The 14,605-nt window shown below is 42.8% G+C and overlaps 1 protein-coding gene across 1 annotated transcript in view; it reads right to left on the reverse strand.

Annotated features, from left to right (window-relative positions):
• The window catches only part of INSR (insulin receptor), a 428,464-nt gene that overhangs the window by 77,201 nt on the left and 336,658 nt on the right, over positions 1–14,605 (reverse strand). Inside the window, exon 10 of the mRNA XM_030218585.1 lies at positions 3,440–3,641. Within this exon, the coding sequence (XP_030074445.1) occupies positions 3,440–3,641 (202 nt within the window). The remainder of the gene's footprint in view (positions 1–3,439; positions 3,642–14,605) is intronic.

Here is a 14,605-nt window from a genome sequence, read left to right on the forward strand (position 1 = left end):
TTTTACTTTACTCATTTCATTAGTGTTCTCTTTTTTTTTTTCATTTCTTCTCTCTCTTATTCTCCCCCACCCTTACCCATGTTTCTCTCTCTTTCCTTCATCTTCTTTAATATCTATTGTCTCTCTTCCTTTATCAATTTTTATAATCTTCCCTGTATCTCTCACTATTTCTGACCTCTTTCTATCCATTTTGCTGTCTATTTCCTGCTGTAATTTTATTGTTTCACTCAATTTCCTCGTTAACATATAGCACTAACACCCTCCAGTTTAATCCACTCTGTCATGATGATATAATTTATTCCCTTATATGCCTATGCATGATGTAAATAGGAGCAACAAACACAGTTTGAAATGTCTATATGCGAATGAATGGATACGAAGGAATGGATCCTCAGGAGCTTAGTCAAGATCTGGAGGCGGGGCTGGTGGTTGGGAGGCGGGGACAGTGCTGGGCAGACTTATACGGTCTGTGCCAGAGCCGGTGGTTGGGAGGCAGGGATAGTGCTGGGCAGACTTCTACGGTCTGTGCCAGAGCCGGTGGTTGGGAGGTGGGGCTGGTGGTTGGGAGGCGGGGATAGTGCTGGGCAGACTTATACGGTCTGTGCCCTGAAGAACACAGGTACAAACCAAAGTAGGGTATACACAAAATTAGCACATATGAGTTATCTTGTTGGGCAGACTGGATGGACCGTGCAGGTCTTTTTCTGCCGTCATCTACTATGTTACTATGTATGTTACTATGGTTAAGGGGGAAAGACAAAAATCTCAGCCTTGGTCATGTTTAATTTCAGATGGCGCAGAGACATACAGGCTGCAATGTCAGATAGGCAGGCTGATACTTGGGCCTGGATTCCTGCTGACAGTCATCAGCATAAAGGTGATACTGAAAACTATGGGATGAGATCAGAGCACCAAGGGAAGAAGTATAGATGGAAAAAAGAAGATGTCCCAAGACAAAGCCCTGAGGTACACCAACTGATAGTGGGATACAAGTGGAGGAGGATCCGCCAGAGTATACACTAAAAATGCGATGGGAGAGATAAGAAGTAAACTAGGAAAGAACAGAGCCCTGAAATCCAAGTGAGAACAGCATATCAAGGAGTAGACAGTGATCAACAGTGTCAAAAACGGATAGATCAAGAAGGATGAGGATAGAATAGAGACCTTTGGATCTGGCCAAGAACAGGTCATTGGAGACTTTAGCAAAGGCTGTATCAGTTGAATGAAGAGGGCGAAAGCCAGATTGAAGTGGATCAAGAATAGCTCGAGATGATAGAAAGTCAACACAATGGTGATGAACAGCATGATCCAGTATCTTGGATAGGAAAGGGAGGAGGGAGATGAGGCAATAGTTAGGAGGACAGGTAGGAGAGGTATGGAATGTTTGAAGGCATCAGGAACAGTTGCAGTGGAAAGTGAAAGATTGAGGATATGACAGATAGAAGGGATGACAGTAGGAATGATAATGCTAAGTAGAAGGGTAGGAATAGGATCAGAGGAACAGGTAGTCAGTTTGAAGGAGGAAAGAAAATGTGCAGCTTCCTCAGAAACAGTTGCAGTGGAAAGTGAAAGATTGAGGATATGACAGATAGAAGGGATAACAGTAGGAGAGATAATGCTAAGTAGAAGGGTTGGAATAGGATCAGAGGAACAGTTTGGAGGAGGAAAGAAAATGTGCAGTTTCCTCAGAAAACGGAGGAAGGGTTGAAGGGTGGTTGAGAGAATGGACTGAGGGAAGGAGAAGTGGAGGTGACTTGGTTGAGAATTCAAAGTTAATCTTGGGAACCTCATCATCAGCCAGAGTCTGGGGAGAAAGTGAAGGGGGAGTTGGAGGTGAAGGCACTCTGAGGAGAGAGTTCAGTGTGGCAAAGAGACGCCAAGGGTTTGTGCCAAGAGAGTTTGTCAACTGGGATGTAGTAGTCCTGTTTGGCAAGTGAAAGAGCAGACTGGAAGGAGGTCAGCAAGAATTTGAAATGTATGAAGTCAGCATGGGCATGGGATTTCAGCCAAAGGCGTTCGGCAGGTCGAGCTCAAAACGTCATAGTTTTAGCCCTGGACGTTTTTTCTTTTGTTCCATTATGGCTGAAAAACATCCAAGCCTTAGGAGCGCCCAAATTCTGCCCTTAACATGCCCTCAACACACCATTGAGATTTGGATGCATTGAAGACAAACAGTATAGAAAAACGTCTGGAAAGTGGGTTTCAAAAATACCAATTTGGACATTTTGGCGAGAAAAACATCCAAAATTCTGCTTTATGCTACTTTTTTTTTTTTTTTGACGTTTTTCTCTTTCAAAAATGAGCCCCCATATGAAAAGCGGAAGGAATTGCAGCTGCAATGAAGCTGTGAATATTTATGCCTGCTTTTGGAACAGGTATAAAATGTTCACAGGTATTTTATAAAGTAGAAGTGTAAATCATGACTCCACTTATCTTCCGCCCAAAACCTGTCCATACCCAGGTCATAATGGGTGATTTCATAAGAGGCATTTTATACATGGATACTATACATGTGAAAATGCCTTGAATGAAATAGTCATTCAATAAATTGAGTAATACAATTTACAAAAGTCTTTTACAGTAACTAAACAAGATCTAAATACAAGACTTAGTAAACGAACAGCAACTATCCTCAAATCCTAATCAATTCTGTATTCCTTCCAGATGGATTCAAGTCCAGATCATATAAGTGTAAAAATCCAGTTCAACATCTCTAAAGCATTCTCATAGCACACATTATCAAAAAAAAAAAATAATAATAATACAAACATGCACATCCTTATTAACACCTAAATGAGCATCCGCCTCTACGCAGATACAGTGCCTTCACAGATGGGCAGCATTTATTTTTTTCAGAACTTTCAGCAACGGGGGCTTGACCAAGTTTCAGTCAGAAAGGAGGCACGATACCAAACAGCAAGCACAAAATCATGTCTCAGTCTCACATCAGTCTGAAGAAGCAAATGATAGTATAGATCCATTTGCTTCAAAGCCATTATACATCTTTCTGAGTTTTCTCTGAAGCTTTCCAAGTCCTCCTTCAATGAATATAGATATTTCTAATAAACTGACTATAGTCTTTGTTTAATTATCGTATCCCTTCCTTACCATCATAATAAAAAAAATTAAGAGGAGAGGGGTGCAGAGGAAATGCAAGGAAATACTGCTTTATTGAAAGGGTGTTGAATATCCACAAATGACTTTCAGTAGAGACGACAGTGACTGAATCAGTGACTGAATTCCAGCTTGCTTAAGATAGGTACAGAAGACTGTTGTTAAGTGAGAAAAAGGGAAAATGACCAGAGATTGCATAGGGTTTGTGGGAACATGGTAGCATGGGGCAAGTGGGCAGACAGCACAGTCAAAGTCCTACTATGGCACTGCCACCACATGCCACCAACCCTAGTGCATGAACAAAGAAACCACCACATGTCTTTACCTGGAAATGAACACTTCGTTGTGGATGTAGTTCTCAAAGGCTTTCCTAAAAGCAGATTCCTCCTGCTCCTTCTGGATCTGGGATTCTGTTTTCGGGCAGGGGCAACATTCTGCAGAGATTTCCTCGGTCTCGTTCCGATTTGGCTTCGGCCCCTCATCCGGCTCTACAGTAGGGGACCACATCCTTGAAGGCAACTTCAAGCCTGTCCAAAACAAAATGTTACTTTCACAGTGTGAATTCCGCATCTGCACTTTCACAGGACACAGGAACATATTGGGTTTACCCCATGTGTGAGACAAGGGAATGTATATTTTACGTGGCAGTCCCTGCCTTATGGAACACCTTAAGTTTAGAAAGCAACTAAAAGCCTCTGGACCCTGCTTACTAAGCCACACTGTAGGCACGATATCGTTTTTAGCGCACGCTACAAATTAGCGTGCGCTAATGCTAGAGATACCCATAGGAATATATGGGTGTTTCTAGCGTTTGCGCGTGATACATTTTAGCACACGCTAAAAACAGTGGCATGCCTTAGTAAGCAGGGCCCTTTGTTTTGGTAGGCTTTTTCATACCCCTCACTGCTTTGTATGTCTAACGGTTCCAGCTGCAATATAAAGAGGTATATGTTTTGAAGATGGTCTACATATTTATGACTTGAATGTCGGCCTTCTAGGCCTCTAGACTCCATAAGGTCTGCTCTCCCTCATATATATATATAAACACAAACCCATAGTATCTAACAGCGTCCACCACAGTAGTATATAAAATTCCCGTTACATATTATGAAGAAGGAGAGACAGAGTCAGAAGGCTGTTGTTTTAGAGTTAGATTTTTCTAGCTTTTTTTTTCCTGTACCATTTTATGTTTCTATGGTAAAGCTACCTCTCTTGATATGGGCTTGTGGATCTTACAAGTACTAAATTGTGTTGTGATTTCCTTGATTTTCCAATCTGTACATTTTGTGTCTGGCTTGACATTGTAATTTTAAAATTATAAATTAAAAAAAAACTGGCCATTTTGGAGGCATTCTGGGTGCAGAGTCAGCAGTTGGCTGGTTAAGTGCTGATATTCGGCACTTAACCAGCCAGGGTAACCGCATAAATGGGACTGCATAAAAGTCAGTCTTATCTTTATCCAGTAAGGAAGGCCTGAAAAAGATACTTGCCTTGAAGAATGTAGATGGGATAAATGTAAATGCACATGAGAAAATTAGCACGACCTTGAGGGAGTTTTATGAGAAACTATATACTCCGCCCAAGGAGGAAGGCCTACAGGATAGCTGATACTTAAATTTAGGGGCCCTTTTACAAAGGCACATAAGGGCCTACATGCTTCCAGCATGTGCCAAATCAGCATTACTGCCTGGCTACCACGTGCCACGAGTGGTAATTCTGAATTTGGCATGCACTCAAAACACGTGGTAGAAAATAATTTTCTATTTTCTACTGTGGGGATGTTCTCGGTGGTAATCGGCAGTTGGCGTGCGCTGGATGGTTACCTCGCGGGTAACACGTGAGCCCTTACCACTAAGTCGATTGGTGGCATTAAGGGCTCAGGCCATAAATAGATGCAAGGTGGTTTTCCTTTAGCCGCACGTCCATTTCTCGGCCAAAATTCCCCCTTTTTTCCAGATGCAGTTGAGAAATGGTCCAGTGCACATCCAATACACACACCCACACTACCACAGGCCACATTTTGGCATGCTTTTGTAAAAGGGTCCCTTAGAGATTACCCAGGAGGATAGGGACATACTGAACTCCCAAATATCACCAGAGGAAGTGGAATGGGCAATAAAACAAAGCTCACCAGCCAAAGCTCCATGCCTTGACAGCTTTAGAGCTGAATTTTATAAATTAATGGGCAGAGAAGTGATCATCCTCCTTATTAATATGTTCAACAAAGTGAAGGATATAGGGAGGCCAAGATTCAGCATGCAGCCCATCTAAGTGCCGAGATTGGCACTGATGCTATTTCCTGTGATTGGCATTGAACATCCTAGTTTTTTTGGCCTGCTCAAGTTTATAGCGGCCAAAGATAGGACTACTATTTAGGTGGTCCGATTTGACCGCTAAACTTAGCTGGTCAGCACTGAATGTTGCTGATTATTACATAATACAACCAGTTATCTTTCCAGGGCAAACTGGCAATATTCAGCAGAGATAATCTCGCACTGAATATTAGCGGTTAGGTAAAATGTTACTTAACCGGTCAGCAGCCGTTTCTGGTCGGTTAAATAGCACTGAAAGTAGGACTTCCAGATGATACATGATGGATGTGGTCGCACTTAATAGATCTTTATAGTAATCAGACCAAATGATTGTCTGAATATATATATACGCTGCATGTGTTGTAACTGTAATAAATAATCTAGACGGGTAGAAGTTTGAGAGAAGGGTGGGACATGGGGAAGGAAGGTGGTAATCAATGGTTGGTTAAGAACTGAATATCGACTTAACTGGATATGCATTAGCCAGTTCTGCATAAACCGGATATTCAGTGTCGAAGCCCGGCTGGCTGAATAATGAATTTTAATGTTTATATGGTGTTTTTTCATTTTAGAACTGTGACTGTTTTAGTTAATGTAGTGATGCTTATATACGTGTTCTAAACTGCATTAAACTTTGGAAACAGCAGGATATAAGCCTTTTAAATAAATGGTGGTATGCATATGCAGTTTTGCCTATTTGCACAAAACCTGCAGAGCAGTGGTCTGTATCCACTGCCACAAATTAAAACATATACAACATAGGCTCTCTGCTTGGTAGGCTGCAGCCATCCAAGGAAAGCCTAGCGACTTCACTCCATGTACCAACTGACTGAGAAGAATATTACTTATCAAAGGCACGGTCAATGTGTGATTGTACTGCCTGTTTACAGAAGTTAAAAAAGCAACCGGCCTGCAACTAGGGTATACTGCTGTGCACCGTCTTCCTTTTACTCATTAGTCTAAGCAAGCCAAGGAAAATAATCGCATCTGTGAGACCTTGTACCAAGCCTCTCGTTTTTACTTAAAATGCAAGAGAAATCTTTGAGAGAGGTTACATGCTCCAATGCCTGCAGCCTCAACCTATTTATTGATAGGTCCTTTGACCCTCAAGCTTTTTTTTTTTCTAAATTCTTTTTCCTGTCTTCTTTGGAATGCATGGATTTCTGTCCTATACAATTTTGTAGTTCTTTTCTTTTCATAAGAACATAAGAATAACAATACTGGATCAGATCAATGGTCCATCTAGCCCAGTATCCTGCTTCCAGCAGTGGCCAATCAGGTCACAAGTACCTGGAAGAGACTCAAATAGTAGCAACATTCCATGCTACCAATCCCAGGCCAAGCCAGTGGCATAGTCACAGGTGGGCCTGGGTGGGCCGGGGCCCACCCACTTAGGGCTCAGGCCCACCCAACAGTAGCACACATTTAGCTGTAGCTGGTAGGGATCCCAAGCTGAAGACTTCCCCCTGATGGTAACGAAAACGCTACTTTCCACAATACCAATACCAGCACCTGCACATGCTCAGTTTTCAGCGCATGCCTGCTGCAGACTGCCAAGGTAGAAAGAAACGTGGGGTGGGGGGGGGGTAGGAAAACGCCTGGTGCCCACCCACTTCTTGCCTAGATCCACCAAAAATCTGTTGTCTGGCTACGCCCCTGGGTCAAGCAGTGGTTTCCCCATGTCTATTTTAATAGCACACTATGGACTTCTCCAGAAATTTGTCCAAACCTTTTTTTAAACCCAGACACGCTAACAGCATGCGTTTTCAGTCCTGTGAATTGTAAATAAATAATTTTATGAAAATGTATTTCTTCAAATTGGCCAGCAGATGGTGCTTGTTTTCAGTTTTAAAGCTGTTGCAGAAAAGATTACTTTCTCTATTTCAATTTAGCCTTGAGAAAAGGGGAACTTGCAGTACCATTGGCCAGATACTTTCAAAGGTTGGTGCTCTGGGCTCTGGACTTCAAATCTAGCCTGAAGGTATTGGATCTTTCTTTAATCTCAGTGTGGGGGTACAGAGGTGAAACATCTCTGCCTTGAAATCCTGTTCAAGGCTCCTGTACAGCTAAGTTCCTGAACTCCACTGGGTGCTACCCAGGTAGTAACAAGTGTTAGACAGCTATAATGTAGATCCTTGTTTTAGATATCTGTTATTGTTTGCTGTACTTTTCCATCTGGTTTTTCAAACGTTCAGTGTTCAAATTTTTAATGATAATAAATCAATTCATTTACTAGCCCTGTTTGTTCTGGACTGACTAAGAATCCTGGTTTATGTTTTTGCTTCTGTGGGTGATTTCTAGAAACTGTGGGACTCCTGGAGTGTGGCCCCAGTGTCCTAGAAATCACCGGGGATAACTTGAGAATGGAAGACTAGCCCAGAGGCGAGTGGGACCCAGGAAGTGGGAGAAGGGTGCTAGTATAGAGCGCAAGCCCAGTTGCAGGAGAGTCTGGGCAGTGCTGGGCAGACCCTTAAGGTGGCCGCAGGGTAACCCCAGGCAGGTGCTAGGCATTTTGTGACACCGCTGTTACTACATCCTCCGGCAAAAAGGTCCAGAGATTAACTATTCATTGAGTGAAAAATATTTCCTCTATTTGTTTTAAAAGTATTTCCATGTAACTTCATTGAGTGTCCCTTAGTCTTTGTATTTTTGGAAGAGTAAAACATCTATTCACTTCTACTCATTCTACACCACTCAGGATTTTGTAGACCTTAATCATATCTCCCCTCAGATATGTCTTTTCCAAGCTGAACAGCCCTGACATCTTTAGCCTTTCCTCATGTGAGAGGAGTTCAATTCCTCCTTTATCATTTTGGTTGCTCTTCTTTGAACTTTTTCTAAATCTGCTATATATTTTTTGAGATACGGTGACCAGAACTGAATGCAATACTCAAAGTGAGGTCGCAACATGGACCCAAAACAAAGGCATTATAGTATTCTTGGTCTTATTTATTTTTTTATTTGTTACATTTGTACCCCACATTTTCCCACCTATTTGCAGGCTCAGTGTGGCTTACATAGCGCTGTGGGGCGAAAGCCTCCTCCGGTTATGAACAAATATAGAGTGCTGTTATTAAATGAAATAGATATGTACAGACAAATTAGGAAACACAGAGTAAGGTTATGTAAAGTTCAGTAAGTTCATATCACATTTGGGTCTATTTGAGTTGTTGGATTCAGGTATTTAAGTTGGATCATTAGGATATGCTTTTTCGAACAGGAAAGTCTTTACCATTCCATTCCTAATAATTCCTAGAATCTTGCTTGCTTTTTTTGGCCACTGCCACACACTGGGCAGAAGATTTCAGCATACTGTCCACAATAACACCTAGATCTTTTCCTTGGGTGCTGACCCCCAAGGTGGACCCTAACATCAGGTAACTGATTCGGATTATTCCTCCCAATGTGCATCATTTTGCCACATTAAATTTCAGCTGCCATTTAGATACCCAGTCTTATTTATTTATATTGGGGCACAAATGCAACAAATAAATAAACAAACAAACAACACTTATACCCCACGTTTTCCCACTCGCTGGCAGGTTCTTCCAATTTCCTAAGGTCTTCCTGCAATTTTTCACAGTCTGCACGTGTTTTAACAACCTTGAATAGTTATGTCTCATCTGCAAATGTAATCACCTCACCTGTCATTCTGATTTCCAGATCATTTATAAATATGTTAAATAGCACCGGTCTCAGTACAGATCCCTGAAGCACTCTTTTATTCACCCTCCTCCATTGAGAGAAATGGTCATTAACTCTACCCTCTGTTTTCTGTCCAATAACCAATTCCTAATCCACCACAAATCATTGCCTCCTATCCCATGATTCTTTAATTTTCTCAGGAGGCTCTCACGAAGAACTCTGTCAAAAGCTTTCTGAAAATCTAGATACACTACATCAACAGGCACACCTTTATTTACATGTGTATTCACACCTTCAAAGAAATGAAGTTAATTGGTCAGGCAAGATTTCCCTTGGCTGAAACCATGCTGACTCTGCCCATTAAGCCATGTTTATTTATGTGTTCTGTAATGTTATTCTTTATAATAGTTTCCACCATTTTACCCGGCACTGACATCAGGCTTACGAGTCTGTTATTTCCCGGATCATCCCGGAACCCTCTTTAAAAACAGACGTCACATTGGCTACCCTCCAATCTTCAGGTACTACGGACGACTTTAACAACCAGTTACAGATCAATAATTTCATGTTCGAGTTCTTTCAGTACCCTTGGATGCATGCCATCCAGTTCAGGTGATTTACTACTCTTTAATTTGTCGATTTGGCTCAGTATGAGGCATATTTTCAAAGCACTTAGCCTTCCAAAGTTCCATAGAAACCTATGGAACTTTGGAAGGCTAAGTGCTTTGAAAATATGCCTCAATGTCTTCCAGGTTCACCGAGATTTCTTTCAGTTCCTCTTCATCATCACCCTTGAAAACTATTTCTGTTACATAAAGACAGAAGCAAAGAATTCATTTTGTTTCTCCGCTATAGCCTTGTCCTCCCTGAGCGCCCCTTTTGCTCTTTCATGATCTAACGGTCCCACAGATTCTCAAGCAGGCTTTCTGCTTCTGATGTACCTTAAGAAGTTGGTACTGTGATTTTTGGTCTCTGCGGCAAGTTTTTTTTCATATTCTCTTTTAGCCTTTATCAATGCTTTGAATGTAACATGCCAGTGCTTATGTTGCTTCTTATTTTCTTCATTTGGGTCCTTTTTCCATTCTTGGAAGGCCATTCTTTTCGCTCTAATAGCCTCTTTCACTTCACCTTTTAGCCATGCAGGTTCTAATTTTCTCTTCTTTCCACCTTTCCAAATATATGGAATGCATATGGTCTGGGCTTCCAAGATGGTATTTTTAAACCTATATATTGAAGGCTTGCCTTACAGATAGGTGTGTCTCCTTTTTTAAGGAGGTCTTTTTTTTCTCCACTTTTAATGATTTAAGCAATTCTTCTGAAACAGATCATTTATGTAGAATTTGCTGTTTTTTGATGTATGATTGGTAACTGAAATCACCTATTATTATTATACCATTGCCCAATTTGCCTACTTTCCTAATTTCTGTAAATATTTCTTCATCTATCTCTTCGTTCTGTCCTTACAGATGGTAGTACATCCCTACAAGAATACTCCTTCTCTTCACACATAAATTTCTATCCATGATTCCACACTGCTATGTTTCATGTAGAACGTTTATTCTGTTTGACTTATTCCCCTCTTTAACATATAGAGCAACCTCCCCTCCAATCTGATCCCCTCTATTATTGCAATATAATTTGTACCCTGTTAACACAGTGCTCCATTGACTAACCTCCTTCCACCACGTCTCTGAGATACCTATTACATCTACTTCATCACTAAGTGCTACATATTCTAACTCTCCCATCTTATGTTTTAGGCTTCTATCATTTGTACACAGGCACTTAAGTACATAACATAAGTATATAAGTATTGCCATGCTGGGACAGACCAAAGGTCCATCAAGCCTAGCATCCTGTTTCCAACAGTGGCCAATCCAGGTCACAAATACCTGGCAAGATCCCAAAAAAGTACAAAACATGTTATGCTGCTTATCCCAGAAATAAGCAGTGGATGTTCCCCAAGTTCACTGTAATAATGGTCTATGGACTTTTCCTTTAGGAAGCCATCCAAACTTTTTGTCTTGTTCCCCTCTGGGATACAGGTCTATGTGAGCCCTTGGGTTCTTCCAGAGGGCAGAGGTGGCTAGAAGCGCAGTCCTCCAGAGGACAGCCGACCAACCCCCTATCTTCACCCGTGGTGACTGCCGTTCACCGGGAGTTGAGCTCCCAGCTGCAGGCGGCCAACGGGACTTCTGGAACCGCGGGGATGATGGGCTGACCAAGGGTGGAGAGGACAGGGACCAGGCAATGGACCTGAGAGTAGCAGCCGAGGCTGGTCAGGAACTAGCAGAGGTCGAGACTGGCAGCAAGCAGGGATCGTTAGAAACTAGCAGAGGTCGAGGCTGGCAGCAAGCAGGGATCGCCAGAAACTAGCAGAGGTCAAGGCTGGCAGCAAGCAGGGATCGTCAGAAACTAGCAGACGTCGAGGCTGGCAGCAAGCAGGGATCGTCAGAAACTAGCAGAGGTCGAGGCTGGCAGCAAGCAGGGATCGTCAAAAACTAGCGGAGGTCGAGTCAAGTCAGATTCAATAGCAGACTGTCTGGAAACAGCATACCGGAGCTAAGTCCTCAGAGACGAGAAGCCGAAGCGAAGACCATGAAAAAGGCAGCTCCTATTTCAAATCGAATCTGTCGGTACGAGGCAGTACACTTCATTTTACTCAGAGACGATATTTCATGTGCTCCATTGTCAATCAGTATACACTTTGTGCATCCACTGATCGACCCCTGATGAAGGCTTTTTTAAAAGCCGAAACACGGACCGTGTAGGGTCCTAATAAAGCTTTCCTGGAGCATCTCACCCTGGTGTCTCGGATTGATCTCTTGAAGTTGTGTTTTCCACTTCCTTCTTTTGCTGAATATCAGTAGCCAGCCAACTCATGGGGGTTTAACATATTTTTAACATATTTATAAATGACCTAGAGATGGGAGTAACTAGTGAGGTAATTAAATTTGCTGATGACACAAAGTTATTCAAAGTCGTTAAATCGCAGGAGGATTGTGAAAAATTACAAGCGGACCTTACGAGACTGGGCGTCTAAATGGCAGATGACGTTTAATGTGAGCAAGTGCAAAGTGATGCATGTGGGAAAGAGGAACCCGAATTATAGCTATGTAATGCAAGGTTCCACGTTAGGAGTCGCGAACCAAGAAAGGGATCTAGGTGTCGTCGTTGATGATACATTGAAACCTTCTACTCAGTGTGCATGTGCTGCTGTGGCTAAGAAAGCAAATAGAATGTTAGGTATTATTAGGAAAGGAATGGAAAACAAAAATGAGGATGTTATACTGCCTTTGTATCGTGCGACCGCACCTCGAATATTGTGTTCTATTCTGGTCGCCGCATCTCAAAAAAGATATAGTGGAATTAGAAAAGGTGCAGAGAAGGGCGACGAAAATGATAAAGGGGATGGGACGACTTCCCTATGAAGAAAGGCTAAAGCGGCTAGGGCTCTTCAGCTTGGAGAAAAGGCGGCTGAGGGGAGATATGATAGAGGTCTATAAAATAATGAGTGGAGTTGAATGGGTGGATGTGAAGCGTCTGTTCACGCTTTCCAAAAATACTAGGACTGCGATGAAGCTACAAAGTAGTAAATTTAAAACGAATCTGAGAAAATTTTTCTTCACTCAACGTGTAATTAAACTCTGGAATTCGTTGCCAGAAAATGTGATAAAGGCAGTTAGCTTAGCGGAGTTTAAAAAAGGTTTGGATGGCTTCCTAAAGGAAAAGTCCATAGACCATTATTAAATGGGTTTGGGAAAAATCCACTATTTCTGGGATAAGCAGTATAAAATGTTTTGTACATTTTTGGATCTTGCCGGGTATTTGTGACCTGGATTGGCCACTGTTGGAAACAGGATGCTGGGCTCAATGGACCTTTGGTCTTTCCCAGTATGGCAATACTTATGTACTTAACCAAGTAGGAGCTTTTCCTGCCTGGTTAAACCCCCTTGAATATCAACTCCACAGACCATGCCACTAAACCTTGCCAACATTTTGACATGCATGGTGTCAGTTACTAGATTGCACCTCCCCCTCCCCCAACAACCAAAAATAAAGGTGTCCCACAGCCCCTGGCTGTGCGTTCCAGAATTAGACTTTCTTAATAAAGCTCTGTGAACTTTCTCCCAGTGGCTTGCTCTTCCAATCCCACACCATTTAGGCACTGTGGTGGGCAGCAGAATCCTACACCATGGAATCCAGAACTTAGTTATGACAACTGGCTGAACAATTATTGACAAAATGCTGCCAGAAAGGGTGAAGTACCACCACACAACTGTATATGCCTTCAAATGGAGGAACTCAATGGGAAGGTAATTTTCTTTGGGTATTAAGGGTCTGGTACAAGCCACGCAAGCACTTGTTCCCTCTTCTCCCTGGCACTCCAACCTCCTTGTGGACTGCCACAGTCATTTCTAGATTGAGCTCAATAGAGAGTTAGATGGCAGCTCTGGGACATACTCATATGTGTAGTATAAAAGTAGGCCACACATTTTTTTTTTTTTGGGGGGGGGGGGGAAGGAGGGGGGGGGGCAAACCACCTGCAGTTTAAAAGGTTTTATCTTCTTTTATAAGAACATAACAAAATATTTCAGAAATGTATAAAAACAGGTTCTCAACAGTTTCTTCAGGTTATCTAATCTATTATCCTCACCTAGCACAATCCACCGCAGGGCCATAGCAAGCTATAATTGGGCCCTGTGCAACTCTCTCACCATGACACCCCTTCACCTCAACCTCATACCAAAGAGAATCCATCACCCTGCAGAAGCCCCTGCCTAAAGCCCCCCCCCCCCCCAAAGCACATTCATCCAATGATCCTCTCCCCACCCCAAAAAGCATCTACCTCCTCCTGAGGATCCTCCACCTCACTGTACTTCCCCTTCTCAGGAATTCCTGAAAGATCTGCTGATAGGGAGACAGCAGCAATGCCCAACTGCTGCTGCCTGTGCCAGCTCAGGGTTCACAATGGTGGCCGTGTCCTCCAGCAGTAGCCTCCACTCTGAACCCGAAGCCCGCATAGATAGAAGCAATTGTGAATTGCTGCTGCTGCCTGCCCTACCCTAGACCACCAGGCCATTCTTCAGGTAGGCCCTGGGGGGCCTAAAGGGAGATGGGAGGATTCCTTGGTAGGGGGTGGATGGTCTTTTGGGTACAGGGCTCTTCAGGAGAGAGGCTTCTTCTGGGGGTGAGGCTTGCAGGAGGGCAATGGATGCATTTTGGGGGGAGTGCATAAGGACAAGAAGGGAAGATACTGGCAAAGAAGAGAAGGCAATGAACAGGGTGTGGTTTTTAGCACCCCCCACCTCCACTATGCCCTCTACAGGTGGCCACAAATGCCTCACTATGGTCCTGATCCCATGTACTTAAACCTTCTCTGATTTGGTTAACCAGCTACTACAAAGCAGCAACAGATTCCATCAGCTCCCTGGGTAACTGATTTTTGACTACCTGCAAAGTTGGAAAGGTCCCCTTACTCAAGAACATTATTCCCTGCTGCACATTTTACCCTGTCTTGTCACTTCCCCAGT

The sequence above is a fragment of the Microcaecilia unicolor genome, chromosome 11 (genome assembly GCF_901765095.1).
Source record: "Microcaecilia unicolor chromosome 11, aMicUni1.1, whole genome shotgun sequence".
NCBI lineage: Eukaryota > Metazoa > Chordata > Amphibia > Gymnophiona > Siphonopidae > Microcaecilia > Microcaecilia unicolor.